Source organism: Pseudopipra pipra, chromosome 13 (assembly GCF_036250125.1).
Source record: "Pseudopipra pipra isolate bDixPip1 chromosome 13, bDixPip1.hap1, whole genome shotgun sequence".
Taxonomy (NCBI): Eukaryota; Metazoa; Chordata; class Aves; order Passeriformes; family Pipridae; genus Pseudopipra; species Pseudopipra pipra.
The window spans coordinates 10,407,904-10,420,711 of record NC_087561.1 but is presented as its reverse complement, the minus strand read 5'-3'; the positions used below and the strand labels follow the sequence as shown (position 1 = coordinate 10,420,711).

The 12,808-nt window shown below is 44.5% G+C and overlaps 1 protein-coding gene across 1 annotated transcript; it reads left to right on the top strand.

Moving 5' to 3' along the window:
• The first annotated feature begins 7,664 nt into the window (after positions 1-7,664).
• LOC135421460 (protein FAM162B-like) lies at positions 7,665-12,558 on the top strand. Its single transcript, XM_064669973.1, has 4 exons — positions 7,665-7,966; positions 9,818-9,923; positions 10,773-10,881; positions 11,502-12,558. The coding sequence occupies exons 1-4, from the start codon at positions 7,786-7,788 to the stop codon at positions 11,607-11,609; spliced, it is 504 nt and encodes a 167-aa protein (XP_064526043.1). The 5' UTR covers positions 7,665-7,785; the 3' UTR covers positions 11,610-12,558.
• The last annotated feature ends 250 nt before the right edge of the window (positions 12,559-12,808 follow it).

The following is a 12,808-nucleotide window of genomic DNA, read 5'->3' as shown; positions in this document are numbered from 1 at the left end:
GCCAAATAGAAGCCACAGCGTTCCCACAGCCAAGGTGACTCTGTAAGACCAAGCCAACCATGGTTAAACCCCCTCTCTCTTCTCACTGCAGTGCTGCAATGGATAAGTTCATATTTTATTTTTTGGGCTTTCAGCTGACAGTTGGATCCTCCAGTCCTGCTTAGCATGCGGCAGCACCGAGCCGGCACTCCTCCCGCTCGTCCGAGTGCGAAGATTCATTAGCCTGCATTTATCAGCTCTTGCCAGGGAAATGGTGAATAATGAGGGCTGGTTCAGGTAATGAAATGATCTCCCTCTCACATCTGATTACATTGCTGCTTATTATTTCCTCGGTGTGTAATTTTGCTTCCCTGGAAACTTGTTTTGTAAACATTAATGACTGTGCAGCTCTGGCCCGAAGTTAAACCAGCCCAGCAGTGCTGCAGGAGCCTGGAGACCTGTGTGGCCTTGCTATTGGTGTTACTCCCTGCGCTTCATTAGCTAATAGGAGGGTGGAGACAGCCTCTGCTCCAGTGCTGGAAGGTACAAGGCACAGCACCAGAAAAGGTGCAGCCCTTTGCATTCTCAGAAGCAGCTTATACCTTTTGTACAGGTATCAGTGCTGTGATTTAGCCTAACTGTCCTTCTTCTCTGTCCTTGAGTTTCTCAGAGAGATATGTACCATGATGCCTCTCCATTTGTAATTTGTTAGCCAAGAAAAAGACATATTCCTCTCATTTCTTCCTTTATTTCTTTTCTTCTTGATTAACTTTCTTAAACAGCACTGCAGGCTATTCCAGATGTTTTATATGAGAATACTAAAATTGTTTTCTCTCTACTGGAATGACTTTTCTTGTACATTTTGGAATTGCATCTGCTTTTTCCATGTCAACATCCATTTGGCAGCATGGGGTCATGCTAAATTAACCAATGCAGCCAGAAATCCTCATCCTTAGCCTCAAAGAATTGACCTTGCACTGTGTGCTCTTTATCCCATTTATATAATATAAGCCCTTATCGTCCAGTTTTTCTAGACAGTCTTCTCACTGACCTCTGTGTGACCTCAGTGACACCATCCCCACTTTAGCTACTTCCTTCTCCAAATTATCTTTTTTTGAAGAATCTCCAGTTCTCCAAGGATGGCATTTGTACCTGTGAGAGATGTTTTACTGAAGACTAAGCAAATGAGAGCTGCCCACCTAATGTGGTCAGCACTCTGGAAACATCTCCTATATCTATGATAAGCTCTATTCTTGAACAAATTCCTCCTTCAGTAACACAACTCACTGCAGTGGCTTTTTGTATGCATTTCCATGACATATACAGTCCAGAAAATCCAGGACAGCTTTGTGTTACTGTTGAAGTTCTGTGTATGTAAGATGTAATTTATTTTTACGAGCTCCTGGGCCCCCTGTAATTATTATATATCTTCTCAAGATGAGTCTCTCATTTCTGTTCTCCTCATTATTGCTTTACCATGCTGCATTGGAGTGCCAGTGGCTGCCTGGGACTCCCTTGTGTAAGGCACTGCACAAGCAAGGAGCAGAGGAGTCACCAGCCCAAGCTGGACAGCAGCACATGTGAGCCAGTCCCTAAGAGTGCTGGCCAGTAGCCAGTGGTTTGAACAAGGCAACAACACTGTTTCACCAACCCTCCTCCGCAGAGACTTGTCTGACAGATTTTCACTCTCCTGCCCTCTCCACGCTGCACTTGGGGGGCTATGCAACTCTGAGGAAATGTGTTTTCCTGTGGTCCCTTTGGATATGTGAAAGCTGCTGAAAGTAAATCTCATCCTATGGGTTGGTTGTGTTTCACCCAGGGGTGTTTGGAAGAGTTTTATGGTCTCTTTAAAGGGATTGTCAAGACACAGATCATAAATCTGAGGAGGCACCTGGCTCTGTTATGGTTACTGTGGTGTGCATTGCTGGGCCAAAGTATGCCCAGGGTAGTGCCTCCCCCTGTGTTACCCAGGATACATTTGTTCCTGTATTGATTACATACACATTCAGCCGGTCACTAAAAGCAAAATTTGACCCCACAATGCAGGAGGTCCCAGTGAAATCAGCCAGTTTATTGGCCTAATCAATGGCATATGACTTCTCTGCAGGAGCTGAAAAAAAATCTAAGTCATCTTCATATTAAACCAAGTGTGGGGAAAAGACATTTCCACGAAGAATGCTTCAATCTTTTAAAATTAGGTTTCTTTTTTCCCTAAACTATTGACTAATGGACTGAAAATTTTCTAAGCGTGTCTTTTTTTGAAGACAATGCCATTTTTCTCAGGAAAGAAAATCATTAAGTGACAAGTGAACAACGAGTCTCTCTCCTTGTCAGTGTGTTTCTCTGGCTCAGCTGGGGAAACAGGTGTGGAAAACGTTTAAATTAAATGGTTCTCCAAACTCTGAGTCAAAACGTAAATTGTTAGGATTCTGATGGCTTTGTTTTCTTCAGGGTTTCACACATTTTTGCTCTAGAGTCCAATTGTGTGTTATTCCAGAAATCAGTGACCTGGTGCTAAGCTCTTCCGTGCATTAATTTCCCTGCAATTTCATCACAACAGGCTGAACATTTTGGACAATTTCCCATGGGTCCTGGGGTTTTTGCTGCTCACATCTGACTGCTCCCCCATGGTGAAACTGCACTTGAGCAGCCTCTCCATGTTTCAGCCCATCTATAGGCAGATGCTACCTGTGCCAAATCACCCCATGCTGGAGTTGACGTGCCACCTCATCACCTCTGTATGATCATCCCAAACCCTGGGAAAGGTCAAACTGGAGCTTTGCCAGAGCAATGACTAACTTTTGTTTTGCTGCCATGAGCTTTGCCCTTCTGACACAAGCTGTTATAAACCCTGCACTTTGTACCCAGGGCACATCAGACCAATCCCAAGTCCCTTTTAAGTATTTGCTTTAAGAGATTAGTGACTCCAGGTGCAGCTCACAAGCTCCACTGAATTTGGCTCCTATTAAGACAATTCATAAGTGCATTCCCGTGTCCAACAAATATTCTATTGCATCTTATCTAAAAACACAGAACTGATGGAAGGGAGCAAAGAAAGTGTGGCTTATGGACCCTCCTGGCTACAGCAGTGTCCCTTGTTGTAGGCATTTCCATCTAGAGAGGTAGGAGTGGGTTCTCCTGCTGTTCCAGAGTTGAACATACTTTAAGCAGCCGAAAAAACAGGCTGTTAATTGGTGTTTAAATTTCTTACGGATAAATGTGTTTAATGGCAGAGAAGATGAATCTACTCAGATAAGGATAATTTGGAGATCCTGATCCTTGTAACCTTGGGCACTGCTACTCAGAGCCAACACACTCAGGGCCAAATCCTTCTCATTTTTGAATTAGTGGCAGACATAGAAAACAGTTCAAATCTTTTTCACCTGGGGGAACTGAATGCTCCTGTTGTAGAAAATACCAAGTGTGTTACATCAATTACCTTTCCCTCTTAAAAGACTGATGCCAAAAGGCTCATATGGTCCAAATTAGGCAAGATTTACCAGAGACAGTGGAGTTGTGGGTGTGGTTTTGTTTGGTTGATGGCTTTTTTATTTTTAATAATGTGGCTTAGTGTCTTATGTATGGTTTCTAAGTAAGATTTTTCAAATTATAGTGATACTATCAAATTTGGAGGAATAAGGACAATACTGCCATGAAGTTCAGGATCTTTCAGTAGAGGAATATTGATTTAATTTTTTTAAAAAAGCAAATCTGAAGTTTAGCACAGAAAGAGAGGAAGGACTCCTTCATTTTGTTTTATTGACAACACTCAAGATTATAAAAAATATTAATCCTAGTGTTCTGAATTACTTAAAGCCTCATGCTGATGCTTGTGTTCAGAACTGTTTACAGACCCTTTGAGTTTGGTTTTGTTAAAAGATACTGTAACTGTTCCCTTGATTTTACTTGGTTGTCATGAGAAATAGTGAGAAACAGTTAAGGAGCTTTTAGTTTATTGAGATTTGCATTTGACTGTCCTTAGGGTAGACTGTTTTTGATATGGGGAGGATGTGTCTCACCTTCTGGAGAGAACTGAAGCCCTGAGAGTGCTGCTCCCTGGGGACCCTGGAGAGGAGGGACAGCTCTGGGCCTGGGAGTCCACAGGTAAGTAAGATATTTTGAAGAAATTCATTGCTCTTGCTGTGTTAAATTGTGCTGCTGGAGAATACACAGTTGCCTGGAAAAATATTTCCTGACTCACTTAGAATTTCATGAGACACAAGCCCATCCAGGATTGCTGTTTATCTTGTCTAGGAACCAAGACAGAGCTCTGCTGCATATTTAATTAGGTAGGGGCAAGGCAAAGAATTTTAAGATAAGATTATCTTATGTTCCTCATCACAGCCCTCATGTAAAAAGTTTTCATGGCATGCAAAACAGAGTCTGATGGTAAGACATCTGTTTTTGAGGCCAGTGAAAACAGCTTTGCAGAGTAATACTTTTTTTCATTGAATACTCCTATGACTTCTTTTCTGTGTATGAATATAAAAATTTATTGTGCATTATTATGAAAATGAACCAGGAGTTGTAAAGATATGAGTGGGAATATGGGGCTTCTGGAACAATAAACACTTTCATTCCTGTTGCTGCTGAAAGCAGAAAAAGAAGAACAAGTGAAGAGAACCTGTGCTTCTCATTGCTGCAATAAGCTGACAATAATCAGAATTAAGGGACTGGGAATAACAGTATAAAGTCAGTCAGAAGCCAGAGCAATGGAGTTTTACAGCAAACAATTGAGTTTATATTGCAGCCTCTCAGTTCCAGTTCTGCAAAGGTTTTTGAGTACAATTAGGAACTGGTTGCTAGTCTTGCTCTGGAGTCAGCTGCAAGAGTTCGTGGTGGCAGAAGGGGTGTGAAGAGGATGCAGAACCAGGATGGAGTCCTGTGTGGTTTTCTGTTTAGTTTTAAATCTTCAGTGTTGGCACCAGTGTGCAACAAGCATTGCAGCTACATATCACTCGCACACAGAAAACAGAAATGTCACCAATCTGCACCACCACCACAGCAGCAGACCATCCTCTGCTCTGTCTGAGCTACGCTGTGCCTGTGTAACCCAAAACCCTTCAGATCTGTGCTCTCCCCTTGCAGGAAGGGTCAGAGGAAGCCTGGGGGATGTCTGTACAGCTAGTCAGTGTTGTCTATACTGTCCAGGGCTTGCTGAGGAGCTGGGGTCCTGCTCTCCTCCTGGCAGAAGGATATGGAAGGCAGAGGAGATGGTGCTTTAAACCCAGTTTTGCTAACTCTGCATCTTTGAACAAGTTGTTACTGCTGTTCAACAAACTCCCTATCCGTGAGCTTAATGGTTATGAAATACTGATATTGCACTCTGGTCATGAATCACTGATGGCTTTCAAGAGATGGCTTGGTGTGGGGAGTGACTGGAAGAGCCTCCTGGGGATGTTTTGTAACCTAGACAGGGGGGATGTGCATGCACTGGGCTAAGCACAAAACTTCTCTAAAGAGGACTAAGTCCATCAAGCTGTACACAAGGCTACCTTGATCCAAGAGAATTCTGCATCTCTGTGCTATTTAGGAGGGGATTTAAGGTGCTCTGGGCCAGAGAGAGATCCACATTCTACATGGGAAAGGAATTCCTAACTTGGAAGTGTCTATAGCTTTCATACACTGCAGTAAAACTCACCCTGGCAATAAGCATTCAGGGTGCCAGAAAAACAGGTAAAATTCAGGAACAAGTAACTGCCTTTGTGGTTTCACGAGGATCTCTGTGTCTTTGCACTTCCAAATGCTGGCATAATAAATCCTGAAGTGCCTTTTTGCTCACAGCAGACATGATTAATACAGCTGTTAGCTGGTGTGTCTGCTAGAAGAAACAATTGGCAACCCCTGGGTGAATAAGCACCAGAGGCCTGAAAAACCCACAATTCTCTCCACTTTTGCGAAACTAAGACATAAAAAAAAATGTTCTTATTTTCCTCTTCAAATCCATAATCAGACATGACGTAAAGACAGTCACTTCTGCAATAAGTAAGTATTTTGGAGAGTGCCTGTTAAAGTGAAAATGCTCTAATGTTCTGCACAGCTGGAGCCCCTGTGAGGTGCAACATGAGCATCATGGCAGCATGTCCCATCTGCTGCCCTACAGCCCCTTCTGCCCGCTCATCTTGGGGACTGAGGGATGTCCAGAGGTACAATATCCCTTTTCCACTTGGTAGCTCTTCTGCAAGGTGAGAAGGGGGGCTGTGGGTATGCTCAGGGGTGCTGAGCCATGTAAACTTCAGGCTATAAATGCATCTTTCCTCCTCCTTGCATCCATTTTCCCCCAGGAAAACCCTGAGCAGGACACAAATATCCTCCATGATTTCACCAGTTTTCCCTTCTGCTTCTTCCAGCATAATCACATCCACTGATTTCTGCTTGTTTACAGGTTTTGTTTGCAGCTGGAAGCTCAAACCACTATTTATTTTCTGTATGGGTTCCTAATCTGGAAATGGATCTAATTTGCTTTACCAAATTACAAGTGAATTAAGCTAAACAAAATGTGTTATATCTGGATACATTGTGGAGCTTTCATAACAGAGGAAAAACCATGTTTTTCATTGCTGTGAGTTTCTTCTTTCCTCAGCATCAATAAGTTTGTGTTCTCAAAAAATATAAAATGTCTCTATAAATGGTAGAGTTTTTCCTTGGGGCCAGGAGCTGAGGAGCTGGAACTGCATCTGTTTCACATCTTTCATCCTCTCAGCCCTTAAAGAGTATCCTTGCTAACATCCCAACAGTTCCTTCCCTTGCTCTTAGACACACTTTGATTATCTGCAATATTGCATTTGATAGTATTACTAAATAGTTCTTAAAAATTTACCTTTTGGCAACTGCTTCTTCCCTTTCAAATGGATTTTTTTTCCCTACCTGTAAATCAGCTTTAGAGCATTGTATATCTAATGAGAGCAAATACCCCACTGCTCTGAGCGAGACAAATATTTTGCATTTCCATTTCCTGACCCATCAGCGAGAATTTTGTGCAAAATGCAGTAGAAATGTCAGAGTGATAAAATAGCACTGGTTTTGGTTCATTCTCAGGTTAGAACAGCTGATGTTATGGAAAACATCCAGTGCTATCCAGACCTTGTGGAGGGCAAATACTTTATAGGTACTGCTACATTTCAATGACAATTTTACTGACTGACAAGTACTACAACACCTGAGGTTTTAGTTACAATTTCTTAGTTTACTCTTTTAAACCTGAAATATATCTGAAATATATTTCTTTGCTAGGAGTTTGCATTTTGGATGCTAGATGGGCTCCCCATAATGCATTTATGGACACAAACACCAGGTTTAGTTTCCTGCCACTAAACCACATTTGTTCTGAGATGGGGTAAACACTGTTCCTCTTCAGAAAGTCTGTTTAAAGCAACTGATTTGCAAGATTATTTTTTTAGCTGAGAACAATTAAGAACTCTAAAAGCTTAACCAGCTGTGATAATTAACAGTCACTAAGCCCATCTTTGGGGAAATACAGCACGCTATTTTAGTCCTTCCATAGTAAGGACTGAGAAAATAATGTAAATGAGCACTGCTTTCCTGAGCAACTCCTTGGGATGTAGAGCCCGGGGCAGAGTCTGGGCTGGGCGTGAGCTGCCACAGAGGTGATTTCTGCTCGCCTATCTCTGAAGGTGTGTCATTTTAGTAAACACAGGTGATAAATTTAACTTTGTCATCGTGGCATAAGCAAAGCCTGTTGTCAGTCAGGGTGGAAGTGCACGCTACTCCCTTCTTACAGGAGGGGATAGTTTTGCATTAATAACTCCTAGAGGCAGCCTCCTGGGCTCCTGCCAGGCCCCCTGCATGGCCAGGCTGCTGGGGCCGTGGTGGTCCAGTGCTGCTCGGGGCAGGATGCTGGGGAGGCCGGTGGGGCACAGCCCTGGGCTGTGGCACGGGGTGGCTCGGCTGGTTCTGTGCCCCGCCAGGGCTGTCGGCAACAAAGCGAGGGACGCTCAGCACGTGGCTTTGCGGGCGGCTGATCCAGGTGGGTAAAAAGCCTTTGGTCACTGTTTCGTGCTGCAGCATGGAGGGAGAGGGTATTTGCAGGAAAGGGTGAGAAAATGACCCTCATTCTCGACTGTGGCTGAACTACCGCAGGGCTGCATCTCCTGGGGTTACAGGCGCTCCCGGGACATTGAGCACACTCAGAGCTCTGACCAGCACAGTGCACAGGGATAAGTTTTTTGCGTTAAATAGTCCTCCTATGGTAGCAAATACAAACCGACGCTTCATGTCAGGGAACATGTTAGTTAAAACAGATAAACAAATATTCATCCTCCTACCCGTCTGCTCGGTTTCCAGAGGAGGACCAGTGCAAGTCCCTGGGTGTGCAGGGCTGGTGCAAGTGGCAGACTTGCACCCTTCAGCTCCCCTCCATGATCCCTGCCGAGTTGTAGCCACACCTGTGTGTGCTTGTGCCAGGCAGTGCCCTGGATTATGTGGCAGAGAGCAGACATTGGCTGCTCCCAGATGGACAAGCTTCCTGGTATAGAGATGGTTTCTCTTTTTAACCTGTACCACCACGTCCTTGGCTGTGCCTTTGTAGACCTCTCACCCTGTCAAGGCTGGGCTGCATGGGGCTGTCTGTGCTCCCATGGGATGGCTGAGGGTCTCCTGCATGGGGCATTACCCTTGTCTTCCTTGTGATGAAGCCTGTCCTTTTAGCAATCCAACATACTGCTTGCTGCAGATCTGACTCTGGCACTTGCTGGTCTCACTGGCACTCTGTAAGACAAATAGGAGAAGCAGGAGATTAAATTTACCTGGAGGTCTGGGAGCCAAGATTTACAATTGGGATTTTCCAGCCATTCACAAAGTCCTGGCATCCATGAACAGGTCTGGGGCCAAGGCACTTAATGTAATTTCACCATCTCAACACAGGCAGGAAGAGATGCTCCCCATGCCCTGTTCTGTATTGATAGTGATTTTCTTTCAGCCAATCCAGCAACAAGCAGGGAGTGCAGAACACTGAAACCAGGGACATCTTCATGTCCATCCTTTCTGCATGCTCTGAGCATTTCTCAGCCCAAGTCCCACATTTGCAAGCACAGGGCACTGTAGCATAGCATCTTGGGTGCACCTACCCGGGTGTAGGTACTGGGTGAGCAGTCTCAGCTACCTTGTAAAGACCACTTGTGCAAGTGTACAATGCAAAAGGTAGGATTTGAGATAACCATTGCTATTTTTGCAGGGTCTCCCTGCTGCTGTCCTTGTTGTGGCCTGTCATTGGGCTTGTTTCCATCAAGAGAAGCCAGAGTCCTTTTCTCATTGTGCTGTGGGTGACAACATGCTAATGGCATCACCGTGGTAGCCTGATGGGGTGTAATGTATCATCATTAGAGTACAGTAATGTGTTACCCAGCTTGCATGAGAATGACTGCCAGCCTCCCACCAGGCTGCATTTTAGCAGACTTCATCTCTCCATCGGTGATTTTAGGAGGAGAAGCTGTTTTGGAGTTACTTGTGCTGCCGACAGTTTGCTCAACTCACTAGTTGGGCCATTTAAAAGCAAGATGCTAGCAGGGTGAGAGGATGCTGCAGGCTTAGGGAACCTCAGCCCCGCATCCTTTACCCTCTCAATCAGGAAGCTTAGGAGAGATTTTTACTTTAAGACCTACCAAAACTAAAGCAAAAAAAGGCCAAATGAAATAAGCTGCAAATGTAACAAAGCCCACACCATCTGCTGAGTCTTTTTGACTTTAGAAAGTGCATTTGACTCTCAGGGAATAGAAAAGTGTAATTTTGAACCTTCAATCCTTTTCCCCCTGTAACAACAGCTTTTTCCCTCTTCCCTTCTTGAAGCTTGACTTGTTTTCTTTTATAAAATCTTTTATAGGTAAAGAAGCTTTCAGAAATGACAGAAGGCCTACAAATTTTGATAAAAAGGTGTTGGTGTGGGCAGGACGCTTTAAAAAGGAGGAGGACATTCCCAAGCACATATCGTAAGTGGACCAGTCAGAATGATACTTTTGTCTGTGAACACACAGATTGACACCCCAGTCTGCATTACCCAGAGCTGTGCTCACATGGTGAGAGTTAGTGCTCCCCCATGCTGATGGGGATTGCTGTTACTGGTGTCCAAATTGTAGCCCCAATTGTAATTCTTGGGAACATGAGCTTTTTGCCATTATAGGTGAAGTAAATTGGATTAATTTGTTTTAGATATCATACATTTCAGACTAAGTTGTAGTGTCTTTTACAAGACAAGTGGCTTTGTAACTCACGAGTCACTACGGTAAGATATCATCCATTTTGGATTTTGCATGCTTTGCTAGGTTTTATTGATTAGCAATATTGCTGCATAAATTTTAATAATAAATTGGGGCTACACACAGCTTTGGTGACAGGCATCTACAATGAGTTCCTCATGTCTGGCCTGTGGTTTCACCTTTTTGTTAAGGTATTTTGTTAAAGAATTGTCACTCAGTTTTGGAGTCCTAAGCTTCTGACTTGTGACATCCCGGGGGCTCTTCCACCCATCCTTCCCCTCTCAGGTGTGAGCACTCTCATATGCAATAAAAGAAGACAGAAGAGCAGGATTTGTTATTCCTGTTCTTACGGATGGCTATTGGAAGTAGCTATACCCCACTTCTGTAGGAGGGTGGCTAAACCTTTTCCCCATAGGCTAATTTTTTCAGTCCTCCTCTAAGCAGCTGCAGAAAGAGAAGGCAGAAACCCCTTGCACATTGACAGGCAGTTGCTGTAAGACTTGAGGATTCATTACTCAGCTCCCCATGATCTCATTTCACACACGCTGCTGCAGGATGGAAACTCTGCTCTGTCCTCGTCAGGTCTGATGTCCTCGACGCAGCAAGGAACGTTGTCAGGATAAAGGTTTGCTACATCATGATTGCACTGACTGTGCTGGGCTGTTTGACCATGGTCATCACAGGCAAAGAAGTGAGTATTGTTTCTGGGTGAACTGATTTGCTTAATGTATGGTCTATGTACGCTTTTTGTAAATAAGCCCCTGGGTGACTGATTATAAGAATACATAAGCAATATTTGCACAGGACCTGTGTCTCTCCTTCTCTAGGGGAGAGACTGCCATGGGGAAGCACAATTTGCTGATTAACATGTTCCTTCTGACCCACTTTGTCATAAACCTGTTCAGTGCAACACTCTGTGTTACAGTACCTCAGCAAGAGGCCAGTCCAAAGGTGATGGAGTAGTTCAGACAGTGCCAATGGTACTGGTCCTGCCCTGCATCCATCGACCATGAGGCTCTTGGGGTCCTGCCTGCCTAGCCTGCATGTCACCATGGCCACCAAGAATTGTGACACTTCTTTCCATCCCACTGCTGGGGAAGGAGGGTCTCCAGTTTGACTTGCATGTCCCAGTGCACCTGTAAACAACTTACAGTGTAACTCTCCTGCTAATCAGAGCTGCAAATGCTGAAAATGTGGTTACTGCAAAATATCAAAAAGGACAGTGGGGTGTCAAGGGAAGTGGTGCAAATGTGGGGAAATGTAGTGGTGGCAACTATGTGCATGCAATGATTTTCACCAATTCTTTTCAAGGCTGCAAAAAAGGATCAGACGCTGCTGAGGGTGAACATAGAAAAGAAGGCCAAATGGAGGGCTGAAGCAGAGAAAGATCAGGAGGCAGCTGTTGGGAAGCCACAATGATTTGGAACAGATTTATTTTAACAGCAGGAGATAAGTGATTTGCACATGTGGCATATGGACCTGTCTTCATTTAACTCTTTAGAGATTTTTCACTGAAATTCTCTCAAGGCAAAGACTTTACTTCCCAGAGGCTGCTCCATATGAACTGGGAAACCTCTATGGAAACTCCAACAGCTGCTTTTTGTGGTCTCTGGTCTTTGGCACAAGGTTCAGCTGAAATATAAAACTGTCTTCTGAGCTGGAAAGTGTGGGAAGGACAAATTCAGGACTCCCCATCTCTGGATCAACTTTTCATGGTGGTGCTGGTGCTCAGCATTGCTGTGGGGTCATCTCCTTGCAGTCAGGAAGGATGTGGCCCTACATCAGGGAGCATCCTGTTCTGTGCAACACCTCCAGGGCAAACAGCCTTGGCCAGAGAGAACCAGGGCAGGGGGAAAAGCAGTCTGAAATACGTTTTGCAACCTCAGAGAGGTCAATTATCTCTGTCTCTCAATTACCTTTGAGCCTGCTGCCATCACTGTCCCCTTTCCCTTCTGCCAGCCCCTCATGGGATGCCATGGTCAGAGGACAGGGATGACATGGGCATGAAGAGGGGCTGGGAATATGGAAGAGTGTGAACAGTTCCTGATGACTGATTTGGGCCAAAAGGGGCTTTGGGCCAGAGGAGATGGTGGTGGTGTGGAGTGGTTGCTGTGGGGCAGCCCGAGGAACCATGTCTCATGCAGGGAGCCTGGTCTGGAGGCACCTCTTGTCCTGCAGCACCTCACTGGTTTTCCTTTTTCGACTTCTGCTTTTAGTCATTGTCATGAAAGTTGTCTAGCACTTGCTCAGCTGTGATTTTAGTCCGGAGTAATTGTTAATACATGGTTTGCTAAAATTGGATTCTTTTTAATCATCATAGTTCATTAACTCATAATAAAACAGCTGTCCAATTACATCTAAAACAAAAGCATCCCTTCACAGCTTCATTAAGAGCATCACCAAACTCTCTGGAATGATGTCTAACAGATGGGAGAAATCCTAATGAAATAGTGAAAGTTACATATTCACAAAGTGACTTAACTTCAAGACAGGCCCCAGTTCACGCCTGTGGGTGCTGATGTTCTGAGCCCCCTCATGACATTCATAACCCCTCGAGACCTGTAACGCTGGCTGGTGGAGCTGGGTGTGCTGCATGGGGTCCCAAGGGACACAGCGTG